Source organism: Cavia porcellus, unplaced genomic scaffold (genome assembly GCF_034190915.1).
Source record: "Cavia porcellus strain 051 isolate PalLab524CR breed Dunkin Hartley unplaced genomic scaffold, mCavPor4.1 scaffold_30, whole genome shotgun sequence".
Classification (NCBI taxonomy): domain Eukaryota; kingdom Metazoa; phylum Chordata; class Mammalia; order Rodentia; family Caviidae; genus Cavia; species Cavia porcellus.
This window is the reverse complement of record NW_026947513.1, coordinates 21621978-21642558: the sequence shown is the minus strand read 5'-3', so window position 1 is coordinate 21642558 and position 20581 is coordinate 21621978. Positions and strand designations below refer to the sequence as shown.

At 38.6% G+C, this 20581-nt stretch overlaps 1 protein-coding gene across 24 annotated transcripts in view; it reads right to left on the bottom strand.

The window, feature by feature from the left end:
• Positions 1-3467: 3467 nt before the first annotated feature.
• Limch1 (LIM and calponin homology domains 1) overlaps positions 3468-20581 on the bottom strand; it is a 327840-nt gene continuing 310726 nt past the window's right edge. For 10 of the 24 annotated variants that reach the window (XM_063240658.1, XM_063240659.1, XM_063240660.1 and 7 more), the window contains 6 exons: positions 19073-19194; positions 17284-17407; positions 14872-14985; positions 13197-13305; positions 11420-11522; positions 3468-6298 (listed from right to left, as the gene is read on the bottom strand). In XM_063240658.1, coding sequence (XP_063096728.1) covers positions 6273-6298; positions 11420-11522; positions 13197-13305; positions 14872-14985; positions 17284-17407; positions 19073-19194 — 598 coding nt within the window. In that variant the 3' untranslated portion in view covers positions 3468-6272. The remainder of the gene's footprint in view (positions 6299-11419; positions 11523-13196; positions 13306-14871; positions 14986-17283; positions 17408-19072; positions 19195-20581) is intronic. The other 14 variants (XM_013154290.3, XM_013154291.3, XM_063240662.1 and 11 more) reach the window with 2 other exon arrangements.

Genomic DNA, 20581 nt, shown 5'->3' with positions numbered 1-20581 from the left:
TACATGCAGCTACCTCCAAAAAAGGCCCATCTAATACTGCATGTGGCTTTGGGGGGACCTCTAGATCCCAGCTATGGCATCACTTATCGCACTTTTCATGGATTGAGTTTGGATAGCAATTTATTTTGTGCCAGAAAGATGGGAGGTGTGGCGCTGGATACACTGTGCGGTGAGGGCTACATCTTTCGATTGTGGGTCAGTCACTCTCAGCCGTGAAGTTTTCTAAACTTGCAGACACTACTGAAATAGTTCTTTACCTCCAAGTAAACAATAAGAGACACAGCTTTCATAACAGGAATTTCATCATTCCTGTTGAAAAAATGAAACACCTTGACACATAGATCAGTACATGTTTGGAGTGAGACTACAAATATGAATCAATAGTGGTGCTCAGAGTCTTTCTTTTGCTCGGGCCTTGCCTGTTGACTTTGAGAAAGCTGATACAGCTGTGAAATAATATGTGGGTTGCTTTGGAGTTCACATTTGCCAGAAATCGCTCCAGATGCTGGACATGGCACTATGGAACTTAGTGTTTGTACCACCGGATTTTGGACCGTTGGTCTGTTCTTTTCTATTCCCCAATTTGGAGGATGGAAATGTTTATCACTAAAAGAAAATGTTTGCCGTTGTATATTAGAAGTGTTTAACTTTGTTTTCATGTGTACAGGGATTCACAGATAAGAGACTGCCTTGAATCTCAGAAGAGACTGAATTTGAAGTTTTCAGCAAAGCTGAAATTGTTAGGATTTTGGCATCTCTTGGACTAAATCTCCTATCTATAAAGGGACGCTATGAGTCTTTGGGTTCAAGGGCTCAAGGGAAGAACATTATGGCTTGTATCTAGATGTTCCTCTAAAGCCTCATGTGGTTGGTCATAAGTGGGCTTTTCAGAGGTGGCTGGGTCTAGGGTGCATGATGCTATCATTGAGTCATTGTAGGACTGTCTCACTCTGTGTGTGAGCGCTACCTGCCCTATGGGCGCTTGCCTGGATAGAACATAAAGGGTAGAAGGCTGCTTCTTTGCTACCTCATTGCCTTGTTGTCTCCTGCCTGCTTTTTTGATGGCCTTCTTCCATGCTACCCTGCCCTAGAGCCAGCTAACTATGAACTAAAATCTTTACATCTGTGAGGCAAAATAAACTTTTCCTTTTTTTTTTTTTTTTTTGCTATGGGGACTCAAACTCACAACCTCATGCTTATCAGGAAGGTTTTTTTGCAGCTGAGCTCTGTCCCCAGCCTAAACCTTTCCTCCTTAAGACAAAAATTGGGCTGGACAGTGTGTTATCTGTCAGGGAGGTCCAGTGTTTTGCAACTTGAGACCAGATTTGGATTGGGGGTGGGGAGGCTTGGAGGTGATGTGTGTTGGAGAGGGTGTGGGCTCTAGCCAGGGCTGCAGCTGTTACAGAGAGGCCCCTTGATTTCTACTATAGCAGATGCCAGAGTGGCCAAGGGCATGCAACCAGGGAGACCTCTATGTTCTCAAACTTCAAATGGAAAAAAATGGAATACTAAGTCAGTCTGAGTATATACTTAGAAGTGTAAATGTGTTGTAGAAGGCATATCCTAGTGTCTGAGTGCAGGTGAGATTCTATCGAAGTCCAGTTATGCTCAGGGCTCCTCCTAGTTGGCCTCACGTGAGGATCGTCATAGGATCCAGGCGTCATTGAATGGGAAATTGCCTGACCAACCCTATAAAGAACAGTTGGTTACATACACAATGACGTAAAATCTTATACTCACCCAGGATTCACCACCTCGCCACTTACATCGCAATTTGTCACTTGTAAATTAAGGAGGGCGTATCTCTATTGCCTTACAATACCCGGAATGCTATTTTTATAAATAAAACAATGTGTATAAAATACAGATGATAAAATTTTACCAGAAAAATTTGGGAAAAATTCCCGTTTGTCTTTTCTGTGACTTTTAAATCACTAAGGAACAAGAATAAAATTACTAAGGGGAAGGGCACGGATTGGCAAAACACTGAACATGAGTGCCTATAAAATAGCAGTCTTCGATGACAGCATGCCAATGTTACTCAGAAGGGTTACGAATCATAGAAATACCTTATTTTTTTTTTCCCTGCATGACCCAGCACACACTGAAATGCTAATATTTTGCATGGCCTTCAGTGGATCTTTGTCAAGTGAAATGACTCACACCACAGCAAATTACTAACAGAAGTTGATAGAAAAACCAAGCAAAGACTTAATGTTTAGGTTACAAACTGATGGGCTGAGAACAAAATTGGAATTACAGGTGTATATTTTTTGAGGCTCACAACTTTGGGTAGCGCTGTGTTGGAAAACTTTCACAATCCTCAACATAAACTGGAGATTTCACATGAAAACAACTGAATGTAGCCCAGTACTGTCTCCTTCAGACGGAGGTGTTCCTTTTGGAGTTTGTCACCCGTCCGTACCATTAACTCGTCCTCTTTTGATCTTCAGGTACAATGTCTAACTGGTTGAGTGTGTAAACTTCCTAGTCATTCTAATTTGTGAACGCTGCCTCATGTAATACCACAGGAAGTGGGAGAGAGATTACGTGGTCTAGATTAGGATGCTGAAATGAAGTCTTTTGGTCTTGAAGAAAGTGAAGAGGGAAAAAAACTAGTTCAATGCATCAGAGACAATTTTTTTTTCATTTAATAAAGATATTCTTTACAGACCTCACTGAATAAGTCTTCTTTGTTTTGAATTGCATTCTATTTGAATGAACTTTCACTTAAATAAAAATGAAGGTATTAGGTTACTTTGGTAATACTAAAAGTCTCACTGTAAGGACAACATTTACTTTTCCATAGAATTAAATGCATAACAAACTTTGCAAAAGGAAGCAGAATGCAAGTAGTGAATGTTAACTGAAAATGTGAAGGGATTTCTTGCCCCAACCACCTCCTACATATGCAGGGTAGAGTGCAGGGCAGGGACAATGTGGGCTTTAGAAGGAGGCACCAACAGAGTGCCATGCTTCCCAGCACAGTCCCTGGATACCTGAGCAAAGGGGCCTTCGTGAAACACCGTATACAGTGAGTAGGACACGTCGGGACAGTGCTGGGGCCAGCAACACACACAGGGCTTCATAGGGCTTGCCTTAGTTTCCTTCAACCAGAGCTGAAATTTGACCATTGTCTGACTGTTTCCAACAAATTCTATTGGCATCTATTTGGTCTCTAATGGGTACTGTGTATCTCATCTCAAGGAGTTTCAATCGTGTCCTGGAAAGCGATTCCTCAGTGACCCATACAACCAGGCAGTAAGTTTGACTTGATTTACATAGTAATCCTCAAATATGTATCATTACCGTCATCAGACTGTGTGAGCCTGAACCAGTATTCTCAAGAGAGGGCTTGACACTCTCTCTCTCTCTCTTTCTCTCTCTCTCTCTCTGTCTCTCTCTCTCTCTTTCCAACATAAGAGAATGGATCCCCGCCCCTTGAAAAAAATGAATGCAACACAAAGTTGATTTGAGTATTTTATTTATAAATGTACATTTGCTATAAAAGCTGTGCATTTTAGATAACTTTTTTTTTTACTATTTCTCAGAGGCATTTTAGAATAAATATTGTAAATGAAAATTAGTGTAACTGATATAGAACATCGGCCCACCCAGGATAGTAACATCTTTTGGACGGACTCACATATGAGGTGGATCATTTCGGTTTGTTAAATCTTACGCTGTGTATAGATAACTAGAATATGTATTGCATTAATAACACTACATAGAAAGAATGAAGAAACATCATGAAAGTTTGCTAGTGAAAAACAACAGTTACCCATTTTTTTTTCCTAGGAAAGAAGAGAGACTAGCTTTTGGAGTATGAAGGAAAAAATCAGATATACTTCCTCAGGAACAATAAATCACTGACTTGCCTCATCTGTTTTTTAAACAAACATATTTGCATTATAGCTCCATAGAGCACAGCATTTTATTTTCCTGGGATCTCAAAGATTATTTGAAAGGAAATAGATCATACTTATTATGCTGCACTGGAAAAAACAAGATCTAGTCTGCCTAAGCTGCCATGTAACCGACTCTAAATGAAATATAAATCAAATAGAAATAGAAACAGTTGGCAATTAGAATTTAGAAAATGTTGGAGATTATTCTGTGCTGGTGACTAGTGTTCATTATGGGAAAGCATGTTTTGCAGTTGGAGAATGCGGCTTTATTTTTCTTGACTTGTACAATGAGTCTCACTAAGAAATATGTATAAATGAGTGTGTGGAACCAGAAGAGAATGTGCAATATTCATACAATCCTTACATAATGGATGGAATTCCACATGTAAAAAGTACTCTATAAAAATCGCTTATGAATGACCATATTGTACATGTTTTGTGCATCATTTGTGGTAAAGTACTTTGCTAATACCATGCAAAGTGTAAACATCCACATAATCAAAATATTTAATAAAACATGCAGGTGGTTAATCAAAATATTGGACTTAATCTGTACATTTTAAAAATTGTTTTAATTTTTTCTTTTTCATTTTTTTTTCCTGTAAAACAGAAAACACTTCCATGAGAAGTCGTGGAAATTTGGAAGTGATTTCATCTCTTCAATGTACTGCATCCATAATTCATTGCTGACTATGTGCAACAGCTTTGCATTTTCTAAGGCACAATTTTTAATGAAATTATATGTAAATTTCAATCCAATAACAGCTCGTCCAAATGACAAAGTGGTCAAAATATCTCCAGTGGTGAGGGAATTTCTGCGCCTACATGAACCCACATGCAAAGGACCATCTAGCATGGAAATAAATAATTGCTAGCCATACTCAGTAAGACAGGAAAAAATATTGCTGACATAAAGAAACACATCTACTTGACCTCTTCTTAAGACTACATCACCTACGAGGAGTGTATCCATAGTCTACATTCACAAAATGTCCTCTTAATTTGTTTGCCATCATTTTAAGGCAGAATAAATAGTCCCCCTTTCCCCAGTCTTGAAGAAAACAGCCTGGAGATGCAAATTGTGATGGGTTTTAGTCACTTGATTTCTTTCTTGTCCAGCTGAAACTTATCACACAGGGCAGAAAGTAAGCCAAGTCTCCACAAAAGTTCTTTTCTAAACTCCATGAGCAAAATCCAGAGTTCTTGGTAGTAGAGAAGGTGATAGAGAAAAATGAAGGTGTGTACACATCCGCTAGAGTAGGCAGGCATGATCTGAGCTGCAGCTCCTTGCTGGTCACATATCAGTGGCTTACTGCATCATGTCATCTGGAGTCTTTCAGGATGGACTTAATGTTTCTCTTTGGATACCTGTGCATCTGATCCCCAAAGGTAAGCCATGGCCACATCTAATGACAGGGTTATCTTGATGCCTCACATTCCACACACCTTGTATCTGCTCCTTACTGAAGACTCCTAATCCAGTGCTGGAGGAGAAACAAGCCACCTGGGCCTCAGAGCTACCACTGACCTGCCGCTCTTCCGAAGATTACATTTCATCACAGATTTTGGTAAAGAAGTTTAATCACTGAAATATTTCCCTCTGGTTTCTCTCTACCCTTAGACAATGTCTCCAAGTGTAAGTCTAGCTGATATTTCAAGAGTTCTTTGTGTTTGATGAACCAGCCTACATTAACGACATAACTTCCAAGGTACACAAAATCTAATACTAACAGTGCAATAATTTATTGGTATAACTTCTACCTCAAAAGGTAAGTAACACAAATGTTTTCAGGATTACAGTATATATTATCAGACTAATGTCTCTGCATTAAAAACAAGATATAGCTCAGATATAGAACTCACTGTGATGTTTAGTTTTTCTGAAACGCTTTACATTTATGCTCCTGTCTTAGAAGATCACTAGAATTGGCATGTTTTGCATTTTCTTCAGCTCAATTCTGTAAACATAAAGTGTTTAATTTCTAGAAATACTAAAACACAACAGGTTTATTGCATCCTTTAGCTACTTCCCAAGAAGAGAATGACACATTTTAAACTGTAAGCTTGTTTGACCATGTTAAGAATCTCCTTTTGAACTATTCAGGATCATTACAATTCAATATTCTTTTCGTATATGCTGTGCAAATGCAAAAAAAAAAAAAAAAAAAAACCCACAAAAAAAACAACAAAAAATCCCCAGGAAAACACAAACACTGCTACAAAAGAACAGACACCACCTTTCAGAAGAGCCTTTCAGAAATCAGATGAATGCTGAGCCCCTGAACTTGGGATTTTGTTAAGCAGTTGCCAGGGGATGCCCTCGATAAAGAAATGGTCAATGATCTGAAAGCTTGAAAAACCACATCACAATGTTGTAGGCTGGCCAGCACCTATAAGAAAGAAACAATAACTTTGGTTTGTGTGTACTTTTTGCTTCAGAGGTTCCCAAATAAGTAACTACCTTTGCCCGTTCTTTTCCCCCAGGAGAAAGAAACTTGCCCCACTCTGTTCCCGAGCGCACGGTGTCAGGCACCCAGTATTGACACCATCTTTGTTAGCAATGCAGACCATTGAGCCCCATCTCAGACCCCACCTAGCAATGTGCTAGTGCACATAGGCTCTGACGTTTGGTTCAAGGACTCTGGATTTTCTATGAACCAAATAATTCCCTCAACATGCTTTCCTCTGGGGCAGATAAGGCAAAATCCATTTTTTTTTTCTCTCATAGGTACTTTAGATTTTGGTTTCTGTAAGAATAAATTCATTGAAACCAGAGGAACTTGACATACAATCTAGAAACAGAATCGCTCTATTAACAAGTAAAAATACACAACACCCAGTGAAATTTGAATCTCAGATAAACACATACTTTTCAAGCCTAGGTGTAGCCCACACAGTATCTAGGACATAATCAACAGCATGCAGTAATTAGGATAAACACATGGATTATCTGAAACTCAAGCTAAATTCATTGTTTACCTGATAGTCAAATAAAAAAAGTTAATCAGGCATTTGCATTTTATTTGGCAAGCTTATTTGGAAACGATTAAGTTCTATATTTCCTGCTGAAACCTTCACAAGGTTCCTGCTTTCATTTTAGGCACTAGAGTTGTGACGAGGCAATCACAACATTCAAAAGGGCCCTGGGGACTTTGCGCAAAATGCATTTCAGGAGAGTGAATGATGCACTAACACCAGGAACACCACGCAGAAAGGCACAGCCATCCAACACCCAAACACAAATGGCACCAGTTAAACATGTGACAGCTGAATCATGACAGGTAATTTGTGTTGCACTTCTACTCCCATTTACATAGGAACTTAAAAACTGTTTACGTTGCTTTTAGGAATTGCATTTTAATATGCTGTTACGCTGTTTTTCCCTCCAAGAGAAAAATTTCATTTAAATGTGACCAGTTACTTGAAGGAGATGGGATTATATATTCAGGTTTCATTATACCACAAAATGAAATTGTTTTGTTTCACTTAGAATGCCTATGATGTAAACCACCTTGCACATCTATCCATCTAGCCTCTTCTCAACTCAGATCAAAGTAAAATTAAAGGAAAAAAAAAGAAAAAAATGATTTTTAGTCAATTCTTCTCATTCTGACTCTTTAATTACATGTGGAATATATACAAACAATTCAAGTATATTTATAATTCTCTAGTGAAATTATTAAACCCTCCATTGAGTCTTTCCTAAGATACACAGTATTTATTTCTTGGGACACTAAGAAAGAAAGGAATACTCTTCTCTGGCCTGTGTTGACTTAACTAAAATCAGCCTAAACTAACATTAATATTTACCTAAAACATAAACATAGGAAAGTTAGAAAACTTTTGGAAAAAATAGAGAGAAGGTGGCCATTATTAAAACAGATTATGAAGATACAATAATTAAAACCACCCAATAACGAAAAATAAATAGGTTAGTAAGATATAATAAAATATCCAGAAATGGATTCAAATATATGCAGGGCCTTAGTTTATGAGAAAGTTAACATTTCAAATTAGTGAGAATAAAAGGGATTATTTATTAAGTGCTGTTCACATTACTAGCTACCTGGAAAAAAATAGGATTGGCTATCTCCTTAGCTTTTATCCCACAGCATATTCCTGATGGTCTTTCATTTACATGTAAAACAGAAAAAAATTTAGCAAAATCTCAGCTAAGTTTTTTTAACCTTTGGAATATAGTGTATTTCTGACTCACAACATAGAACCCAGAATTCAAAATGGGAGAATTTATGCATTTATTTACTTAAATGAAAAAATTTTGGGTGAAAATAAATCACAAAATGGGAAGTCAATGACAGACAACTGCAACATACAGCAAATATAACAGGGAAAGCTTCCTTATTTCGCAAAGAACTCAAATCAGGTTGCTAATGGAAAAATGGACAAAGGATTGAGAAACGCTTTATAGAAAAACGTATAAATGGTAAATAAACACATGAGAAGATGTTCAAGCTCATAACTAATGGGATGCAGTTCAAGCAGTGAGAATTCTCCCCACTTAGTGGATGGAAATTTTTTTAGTGCTGGGAACGCAGGTGTCTGTACCCCTGAGCTACACCCCCAGCCGCAGCGGACATTTTTAACACACCGTGGTGCCACTGATATAGAGGAAGAACGCATTTTGCAGGGAGGATGAATTTTCTGAACAATGACAGGAAGAATGGGTGAAAAATTAAAAAGCACACGCCTCTTCATTCTGCTTGGCTACTGCTCCGAATGTGTCCTTTAGAGGTGTTTTCAAATACTCAGCAAGATATATCCAAAGACGTTCACTGGAGCACTTAAAAGTATTAAAAACTCAAAATAACCAAAGTGTCCTTTCATTGAGAATTCATTTTAAACTAAGGCAAGTCCACACAATGGATTGTGGGTAGCTATTAAAAAGCCATTGAAAAGAACGAAGAAAAGATACATGGTAAATGGAAAAACTGCCAAGATTTGCCATTAAATCAAAAACAACAGCAACAGAAACTAAGTGAAGCATCCAGTGACCATGTGATTACTATCTGTGTGAAGTAAAACCCAACACATATATAGGCAGACACACCACACACTCTGCTTCTCTGTGTGTGCAAATGTGTGTGTACGTATACAAATACTCATTCTATCCTTGCCCCCAAGAAATTATTATAAAGTTGCACACCCACATTTATAGTAGCATAATTAATAAAAGCAAAATCTTAGAGGCAGGCTATGTGTCCATCAACAGACAAATGGATGAAGAAAATGTGGCATTTACACACTGTGGAGTACTACTGTGCCCTAAAGATAAACTTGAGTCTTTGGTAGGAAAATGGATGCACTTTGAGACCATAATTTTAAGTGGAATAAATTAGACACACAGCTTACACATCACATGGCTTCTCTTATTTGAGAAGCCCAAGGGATAAATAAAAGATAAATAATAGGAAGTAGGGAGAGTTTTCTTAGAGGGGGAGGGGATCAAGAAATGGAAGGGAGGGGGGTAAGGACCAAAAAAGAATTAAGAGTTGTTATGTACATGCACTAACTCTCTACAAGGAATATAATCATTATGTACTGAAACATGTAATAAAAAATTGGTTTGTTAAAAAAATATTAGAAAGTGGTAACTGGAGATTTTCACTTTTAATTTGGCATGTGTCTGAATGATTTTATAGTCTTATGTCATTTATAACTTTTATTTATTCTTTTAAATATCTAGGTAGAGAGATAATGAGCCTTTTTACATTCTTCTTTGTAAAATATCCTAATAAAATATTGAAATATTCTAATAAAACATTACATTTAAAACATAAAACAAACAACTAATCCTATCTCTAGATTTCCAAATTACTTTCTTATTTTTCATCTTGTTCCAGGAACTCCACAGTTCTTGTCTTTTGACTTCAAATTAAAAACAGCTAATGCCTTTTAAATTTGTATACGAAACAGAAAAGCTCCTGGCTTGGGTTTAAAAAAAAATCAACTAATTTCCAAAAGAAATGACAATGAATTACTCAACTTCTCAATTAAAAAGAAAAAAAGAATCTGGATTAAAAACAGGCCGCTGTCACCCAGAACCGGGCTCAGGTTTGCTCCTTCAAGCACTGTCAGCTGTGAAAGGAAGTCAGATCACAGCACTTTCAAGCTTTCTTCAGTCTTCCAACCTAACAGCGCCCTCTTCTGGTCCCCGATTCACACTCAGCCCGCGCACTGAACTGGAGAAAAAGTGTACTTTACAAAGCACAGAAAAATTCACTTTAAAACCTGGGAGAAAAGGCTTCAGTTCTCTTTCCTAGTGCATAAAAATGAAACAAAGGTGGTCTGATTTACAGAGTAGACATGTATGACACACGGCACATCTACATGTGTATCTGTATCTGTAGGGATGTATGCTATACTGTTTTCACCAGTATTTTTAATATATATAAAACATACGGTATAGAATTAGTCATCTATATAATGCATGGTATAAATAGTTCTGTTGACAGCAGTGGCTCTAAATTGGAACTGTTGTGACAAAGTCAATATTTACTATAACCTGGGTGTGGTGCACAGGCCTGTAATTATCAGCTTTCTGAAAGCTGCCAGAGGGGGATTTTAAGTTTGAGTCCAGACTAGGCAATTTAGCAACAATATACTATTTAGTTTTGTCCTTTTACTTTTCAGTCTCGTAGATTTAGAGGCCATTTAAAAAAAGAAAGTGTTACTTTACTTACTTTGAGACATAATAAAACCTTTCTGAATTTCAAACCCCATTTCTTCACTCTAAAATCTGTGTGTGAAGTGTTTTTGCCTGGTGAATTTGCACTGAAAGGTCTTCTGATGTCTAGTTAGCTGCCCGGACTCCTGACAGAGACCCAGGAAGAATTCAGAAGCAAGTCGCTGGCTATTTTCAGAATTTTTATAATATCAGATAGGCAACAGCACCCCCTTGTGCCTCCAAAAGGAACATAAACCTTTTAGGGAACTACAGGGTAGCAAATACTTAATAAGCTCTGTTTATGTGCTAGGTATTTGGAGGGGTGGGGAAATGTATAGAAAAGTGGAATCCATTATTTTATTTCTCAAGGAACTTTCAATTTCATAAGGGATGGAATCGTATTACATAATGAAAGCCCTGAATACAGGGCATGGTGACACTGAAGAGTTGGTGCTCAATTTGATAAACAGTGGAAAGTCACTCTCCACACTGGGTAATCCTCAAAGGTACTGGGCTTCACCAAAGAACAGTGTTTTAGATCTTAAGCCTTCCATCTTAGCAAGACCAGACTAGGCAATTCCTTGAAATTGTACTCCTGCGTTTATGTGTTTATGCACTTTAGGATACACAGCATTTACTCGCATCACCAGTAACTTCCAGTGAGAAACAAATGGCAAATACGTTATTTCACTATGGAGTCTTGTACTTTTATGCTAAGAACCCTTCCTCTCAGGGTAGGGGGTTCAACTGACAGGGGAAAATGTGTGACCCTCTGCGTGCATGTGCCTGTACCCCACTCCACTCGGGGTGATCTTCTTGGACTTACTCCGGGATCGCATGTAGCAGTCATTACAGTTTAGAAGACCATTTCGAATCCTGACATCCGTGCCACTCACTGCATCTCCAAGCTGTCCTTTACAAATTCCACACTACAGGGAAAAAGACCAGTGTTAAAGGATGCATGGGGAATAGGTTCTTTACCATGCTTAGTTACTGTTTGTGCTAATGACACAAGAATCACTTCCACAATCTCCACTCTATTGAGCATCTATTATCTGCTAGATGCCATTACCAAATGTCAATTTATAGCAAAAGTGAGAATACTTTGAGCATTTTATCTTAACTCCTTGCATTTTACAAAGAAGGACCCAAGTTCAGAGAGGTTGGAGGATTTGTCCCACGGCTGTAAAGCTAGTAAGTCATGGACTAAAAACCTGTCCTTCTAAACTTGATAATATGCTATTTCTCAATCTCATGGCAGAACCATGTTAAACAGATTAAACCCTAGTGGTTTTAAAGAAGCACACAGCCAGTAGATCATCCACTTCAACTTGACTATCAATACTCTTTAAAGGCTTTCAAGGCTTGTTGGCAGGTTTTACCTGATAACAATTACTAGGGAAATGATTTCATTTTATATTTCCACACTAAAGGCAGTGATAGCCTGCATAACAAATCCTTTGGGAATGGAATCCCTTGAGAATGGCCAGACTACAGCCTCTGATTCATGCTCTATGGTCACCTGGGGCAGAGGGAGCCTTCATATAAATTGTGCTACGAGCTGTATGTATACTGGGTTTTGTCTATGGTGTCTTATTCTTATGTAATTACTAGTATTTTTGAATTAATAATTTGGGGCTAACTTCACTGATTAGCTCTTAGTTAACAGACAAAGTGGGAGTTAAACCCCCGCTAGATTAATTTATATCTAAGGAAGCTACTACCAAGAAGTTTTCCAGAGATAGAAGATGTGGCTTCTAAAGGTATTTATTAATTTGAAATATGTCTATCAGTGGAAAAAGGACAGGATATGCTAAGAGTTCAACATTAAATTGTATAATAAATCAGTTATAACTGATGAGTTCACTTATGTATTAGCAAGAGAACTGGTTTCAGTTTATTCATTAATTCATCTATTATTTGATGCCTATTTGACTAGGAAGAGGAAACAACAGTGAACAAGACAGACATAGTTCCTGCCCTTACAGAGTTTATAATTTATTGGAGAAGCTGATAATGAAATAATACAATGATGACTGATAAAGACCATGAACAGTTGTATAACAAAGTAACTGACTTAGTCTAGGTAGGAAGCTTCCAGAAAGAGTGCTACTTACACTGAGATGACAAAATATTCATTCTGAGAACTACTATTTTGTAACTATATATACCCATATGCTTAGGTCAAAGATAAAAACCCTCTGGCACGAAACCACAAGTGTTTAAGAAACAACAAATACATTAAATTCCAAATAAATCCGTTCAGCGGTAAAAGATTTGGAAATATTGTTTTCCTGTGTCCTATCCTATTTCCTGCTGGAGCACAGGCTCTTCAGTAGCCGCAGCTATTCAATAAAGACAAATTACACAGATCAGTTGGGCTTCTTGTAACTGCACATCCCAAAAGGAATCAGAATAGAAGCGCTTCACCCTGAAGGATAGAGCCCACCCACATACCTACATCACTTGGGACAAGGGTGCATGAGAAAAGGCCTTTGGGATTTCCAGGAGGCATTTCTCAGCACAGAATGAGACGGAAACTAACACACAAATTCCCCAAACACAAAAAGCATGAAATTCCCCTTAGAGCGTTAAGTCCATACCCTAAAACACTGGATGTGAAAACACAGATTGAGGGTCTCGATGATCATCGCAGCGCCTTTACCCAGTGGAAGCCCACACGAAGAGCACAGCTTCTTCCCACTTATAGACCTAGGGTGACAAATACGTGTAAGAATACATCGTTCAGTGTAGAGTCATTGGCCAAAAACACAGATACGTCACATCATGCAAAAATGGAAACATGGATTTTTAAAATGTTTATATAATGAATGAAATGAGAATTACTGAACTGACAATGAATAGGAAATTAAGTGTTAGCTCTAACAAATTCTGGATAACAAATGCTCGACTAAAAACAATAGGTCTCTATCGCTGTATTTACTCTAGTGTGTGGGTGCCTGTGCATGTGTGTTTGTAAGTCTTTTGTTCCAATAAATTTAGGTGGTAGTCTATTCAGATACCTTGGAATGATTCAATGTATTTATCCTATGTTTTCAGAAATCCTAAAAGAGAATGAAGTGAAGTTTTACTAAGGTTTCAATGTTGTTTTTCATAAATAGTTCACTGCCCTTTGAGGGTACTTCTTTTTATCTATTATGGAAAAAATGTTTGATTAAAAAATATAGAGTCAACTGTGCCATAACAGAAAAGGATCAAGGGCAAAGAGCCCTGAGAGACAGGACTGAATCGTGCACTGTTATCAAGTTCCATGGTTTGCTGTGAAAAACTTACTTTGGGTTTCCCTTCTACCTGTACAATGAGAAAGGTGGGCTAGGTTATTTCTGCTTCTTCCTCTAGTGCAAACACTGAGAACCTGTAATTTAGACACCTGCCATCTCTCCAAACTGCAAACCCCGGAGGGCAGGGCTGTCTCTGCTTCCTCTTGGTAGTGCTGCAGCCCCCAGTGAAGTGCCCACCAAGACAGAACCAAACTCAGCAGAGCAATGCCAGGGAAGAGCACATGGCCAACAACCCACGTGAAACTGGGCAGCTGTCCTCAAGGAACCTTCCTACAGCTATGGTTAGATTGCAGTATCGTCTGTGACCTGAAAAGTCTTTGGAATTACACAAAAAGTTAAAAATATACAATGTCATTTGAAAGCCAAGGTGGTACAGAGGGACAGAGGAAACAGAAAGAAATATCATAGAAAAGGGGAAGATGTATCCTAATCAAAACCTATTTATTAGGATTTCCCTCTTCCCTAGGAGATAAATGAAATTTCCACATCAGCTAAAACCTCTGAGTACTCAGTAATTTGTTCCTCCAGTGAATGGAAATTCAGGCCGCTTTCAAGAATATCATGGGGCCCAATTACTGTCCAGAAGCAATCATTAAGAGAGCCAGAGTAGGTTAAAGAGAAGGAGAAGCTTGGCTTCCCTGCCTCTGCCTGGTTCACTGGAAGCACCATCAACCACCCCTGCTGAGCTGCCACGCAGGGGAAGGCGCCGCCGGAGGAGCCCAGCTGCTGTCTGGTGGGTTTTATTATTAGATTGCAGGTTCCACACAATGTAATTAAAATCTTATGGTCACAGCATGCCAACGTCACACACTTGACTTTCTCTATTGCAAGCAGATGAATCTGCAGGCAGATGGGGGACGTTTTCCTTCCTGCTGCCTCTGCGTGTGTGGAAAAGGATGTGGATGACAAATCCCCCCAAATCACTTGGCAAGCACCAGTTCCGCTGGAGTGACGCTTAGCGAGCTCGAGTCCTCACCGAGCAGCCTTGAGAAGGCTCACTGAGCTCTTGTACCTGTTTGGTGATTGGCCAGGAGGGTTAGGAGAACAGGGGGACAAGGGCCCAGCATGGAAGTTCCCTCGAGGGCTTTTCCTGTAACATGGTAAAGTAGCCAACAATTATGACAAGTCAACAGAGGCCCAAAGTTCCAAAAACAAAACTTCCTTGCAACCAAATTAGAGATAACAGAGTCTTCTGGTGGCAACTTTTTTTTTGAACAGAAGAAAACAGTAATTCTGCCTAGAAAGGGCTATACATCATTGGCTACGTAAAGTCAGAACCAGGCTGGTGTGCTGGCTCTGCTGAACAGAAAAACCAGAGTAATTTTCTAATTTTTCTTTTCAGTGCAATGCTTCTTCAGTTAAAATTGAAGTTTTTCTATTACAGTTGTTCACCAAACTGGTTTTATATGATAAGATGGACACAAAAATTACGAATGTGGTTTGAGGAAGAAATGAGTGACCATCTAGAGGAACACCCAGGAACACAGGCAGACACGACAGGAGGCATTTTCAGCAAGGTGATTCCACTTTGGGTTCAGAGATGGTCGTACTCAAAACATTTAGCAACCTCTATGCCATGAGCTGGCAGTGACAAACATGAGCCATCCCCAGCCAGAGGCAGGATGGTGTGGGTGCTGTGGGCTGTATATGGGCTCTGTACGTCATTTGGCTGTCACTTCTGGGCTCTGGATTTTAAAAGTTAATTTCATTTGTAAAGAGAGAGATAGAACACAGCAAAGAACAAAGAAAAGAACAAATACAATCACAGAAGACAACAAAGCTTGAGTTCATGCACTTTCTTCTCTCAGTTAAACCTCTGAGCCCTTCGTCACTCCAAATTCTCCCTTCAGGCAAAGAATTTCTTCTCCAAAACATCAGGTGTTCATCCAGTACCCTCTAGTGTAAGTATCATGTCTTGAAAAATAGCTAATAATCACTGAAACCAGCAACAGTAACAATGACATGTATGTGACTGAGCTCCTATTGACTCTAATGTCTACTTAGAAATGAAACTGGATGGACAGAAAAGGTCTAAACACTGTCTAAACACTGTTGCAAGGATAAGAAAATCCTACCGAGAAAAGTGGGTCAAAACCAGAACACTTCTCTTACAACACAGTTAGCACCATCATCTACATGGCACTGTCTAGTACAAAACCTTATGAGGTAGATATTATTAGCATTCTCATTTCATACATCAGGAAACTATGGCAGAGAAACATTAAGTAACTTGTTCAAGATCCACAGTAGGTGTTATGGTTGGTATCTAGGTGCTCCCCAAAGCCTCATATTTTCATGGGGTTTTTTGGAGGTTGCTGAATCTAGAGTGTGAATCTGATTGATTCATAGAGCAGCGGCAGAGACTAAGAGTGGGTGATTACTGGATCAGTCCACTGATTGGATCAGCACCGCCCTCATCCCAGTTGACTTGATGCAATATAAGGGACAGAAAGAAGCTTGTCTCACGCTCTCTTGTTGCTTTTGATGTGAGCCACCCTGCCTTGGAGCCAGTCGATTATAGACTGAAACCTCTACAAACTGTAAGCTAAATAAACCTTTTCTCTCTTTAATTTTGGGAGTCAGGAATTTTGTCTCAGGAACAAGACAGAAGTAACTGATACATTAGGCAGACTCGAATCCAGATGGCCTGGATCTATGCAGAATGATTGGTTGAAGAATAATAAATGTTATACTTTTCCAAGTGTGGTTACAAAGAAGCTCTGGCTTAAATCAGAAAGGTGTGGGTTCATTTTGAATTCTTCTACTACTTAACCAGTCAATTATTTTGTGTAAGTTATTTAACTTCCCTGAAGCTTAATTTCCTTATGGGAACAACAACTTCATAAACTCTTCAATGGGAAGGAATCACTAAGTTAGCATAAGAAAGGAGAGAAATATTTGTAAACTCTTCAGCGTAATGCCTATTATACTGAAATACACAAAACTGACAGGAACTATTATTAATGCAAAAAACAGAGTTCTTACAAAATTAAAATATAGTCTAGGGTAGGTACCTTAATAAGAGAGCATAATAATAGGAAAGTAACAATGTTTTCCTTGAAAGAAATTTGTTCACAGCCTCCAACATAGTTTAACTCAAGTAAGTTACTAGTACAGCAGACTTGTAAATTTTTCCAAATATTTATATTTGTAGGTTAAGAATATTATTTTTTCTTATAAATTGATAAATTCAGAGTGATTATTTACTAGGCAGGAAGACTGTCTCACATTTTCATAAATATGTGTTATTGTGTCAAGGAAATCAAATTGAGAAAAAAAGGCACAAAAATGCTTCTGACATCTTGCCATCACCTTTGTTCATTTCTTCCCCCTTCAAAGTTGATACATTTTAAAAGAAATCTCTCATTCATATTACTTGTTTACTTACTTCCGCCTTTCACTTGGAGACTCAATCTGATGGTTGACGGTTTTATTCAGCGGGAGGGTTTTTGGCTTTACATCTTCTAATACATGCATTGTTGGGTTTGCTACTTGCTGATTCTGGGATGGATCTGAACCAAGTAAAGAACACAAACTTTATACTCAGTAAAGTCACTTTATGCTTTGTGAATCACCTTTTTTAAAGTGCTGATCTCTGCTGAGATCTCACAGCAACTTCATGGAGATGGTGGACAAACAGTGGCTGGGATGGCCATGTGTTCCCTGCACTGTGAATTAATCCCAGGAGCAAAGGAGACCTGGAACCAGGCTCTTTTGCCTCAGTGATTTCTGCTGTACTAGTAACAGTACTCAAAGTATTGACTTCTTTTATTCTTTAGAGAAAGCACATTTGAGTGGATGCAGTTACAATTTGGGGCATAATTTCCAAAACATAAATACCTATTGCTTTCTCTGACCCATGAGTTATACCAAATGGGATATGGTTTAAATTCACAGGACATCTATAGATACAGGATATATAGTATATCTCTCTGTGGGACCATATGCAAGTAAATGCTTATGCATGTCATCAATCCATATAAATGTATGAATAGAAAATGTGCTCAAAATGCAAGGTCAAATTCATCAATTTCTTTTGTTTTGTTTGGATTTAATGTGTGTGAAGATATGGACAACTATTTTGCGGAGAACAGGAGACACTGCGGTAGCCACGGTTAATTTTCTGTTGTCTTGTTTTGAAGTCCTGAGCTACCTGCAGTGTTTTGTTCTGATCTACTTTGCTCTGTTCTGTTTTGCTTTCTTTTGTTTTATTCTCTTTAAAATAAAATTTTAAAAAATTTTAAAAATTCACCAATTCTGCTATTGAAAGTTTTTTCTTGCTTAGCCAAATTTCTTTTTTCTTTTCTTTTCTTTTCTTTTTGCTTAGCCAAATTTGTCTTTGCCCAAAAATATTTATTATGGTTAACTTTTTATACTCTTAGCTCACCCCGCTATAATTCTTCTAACTTTAGACTCTGCCAAGAAGTATCTGCCAGCTGCAAGTGCACTAGAAACTTTCTTAGTAGCTAAAAAAATTAAAAATTTAAAAAATAAGGTAAAAAGACACATCAACATAAAATTAAAAATCAAAGGGGGTCAAAATGCAGAAGGCTTCAGGTATTCAGGAATCTGAGACTGGAACTTGTAGTGGTATTCAGAATATAACCTTTTTTAAAAACTAACTTTATTGAATTACATAATGATCGTGTGCATCCTAAGGAACTTGTACCTGTACGTGATGCATCTTGATTCTTCTTTTTTCTCCCCTCCCTTCAACCCTGGTTCCCTTCCTTATTTACAAAAGATCTGTTTCCATTTTTCCTCTTCTATTCTCTAAGCCTTTGAATTTTATTGTGGGGAGTCTGGAATACGGAGGCACAAGGGTGGCACAGGCAGGGGAGCTGTTAGGACTTTCTCAGCCTCCTCCCATATCTCCACCAGGCCATAAACGTGCTGTGCGGAGATTAAATCCAGTAGTGAAGTCCGGAAAATTGAGGAAGTCTCAAAATGCATCCTGTTCAAGTCTCATTGGGTTCTCAGTCTTTAATGATACTATGTTAGCTTCAGGTCATGAGGATAGGAGTTCATTCATTTATGTATTTAGCATAAGGTAGAGGCCTGGGGCCCTTAAAGAGATGCTTACAGCTGGCAGAGGTCGTATCTATCTGGACAATACAGAAGTCTTACAATAATTTTTATTTATTTATTTAACAATAATTTAAATCCTTCTTTCTCACCCTGAGCTAGCTGTGGGTCTGTCCCACAGGGTGGGGCCCCAACCTCTGTATCCAGCTGATGTTCCTGATGGATTCCTTTTGCTGCAGAATTTTCAGAGGGAGTCCATGGCCCTTGCGATAGGCTGCCGGAAAAAAAAAAAAAAAAAAAAGAAAGAAAGAAATGTATTTCAGAACCAAGATAAGAGCAGCTGGATAGAACTTATTGGTCCCATCCCTTAGGGAATGGAAGTACCAACTATAATCTGAAACAAAGAAATAAGATGGTTCACTTTTTCTTTTCATTTTAAACTAGACTTAAGACATTATAAAGAAATTGTCATCTGAGATGTTCTGCTTGTCCACCACGCTATGCATTCTGACCCTTTCAAGTGATGAGGGAGCTAATCGGCAATTCCATTTTCATAATACAGGGATTACTGTGGAAATCATCTGAGCCACACGGGGCAGGGCAGCCTGCGGTAATCCACTGGGCTTTCAGTAGCTTCTGTGTACCAGGGAAAGGAGAGATGAAGGAGATACAGAGCAAGTTGGTGACACAGAGGACATTTGGGAGAACTAACAAACATTCTTATAAAGTGCCTATGTAAGGAACAGGCAAAAATGCACATAAATTGTTTTTTGGCATCATTCAAATCTTTCCAATCAGTAGTTTCTATTTCATAAAACTAGGAAGTTTCTGTTGATAGTTTTAACTGAAAACAGATGTGTTTATCCAAAGACAAAACCATCTCTGGACACAGGCCTTTAACCTCTAAAACTTATACTTCACACAGCTTTCTAGCTGACAAGCACCAGAGTTCAGGGCAAAACCTCCCAGCAGGTCCTACAAATGACACTTGGAAATCCTTGCCTGCCTTGGGACCTCCAGGATGCTGTATACACATGCAGATGCGTGCACTCATCCTACCTGCTATCTCAGACCGCAGGGGCAAACATCTGTCTCAGAAAGAACACAGAAGAATGGTATTCTGTGGGTCCCTTCCAGGTCAGGCATGGGTAGCATCAAAAAGCCCATCATAGCCATTGCTATACCAGAGTGTGTTCCAATGTGAGTGACCCTGGGGGCTTCAGGGCTTTCTGGCTTCTTTTTCTGATCTCCCACTCACTGAATACACTGGACTCATGGTGGAGGTGATACCACAAACAACTAACCAGGAGCTCCCCTTTATGTTATCACCCAGAGTAAGTGGGGCTTGTCACAGCACAGGGGATAGGAACAGCCAAGCTCGAGCCCATTAGTGAATCACAGTAGGATGAGACTTTGGGGTCCCGTTTCAGCCTCTGTCCCTGCAAACACTGTCACTATTGCAGTGAACTGACTGACAATTCTTTGAATTGACAACAGACTTCTTTGATGGTCTACATTGTGTCTCCTTATTTAAAAAACGTTTTGCCTATTTAAAAATAGAGCTATTTATATTCAAGAGCATAAGGACACTGACTTCAGAGCTATTACAATATGTTCAAGCAATATGTAATGTATTACTGGAACGATCATTTCAAGGCTGA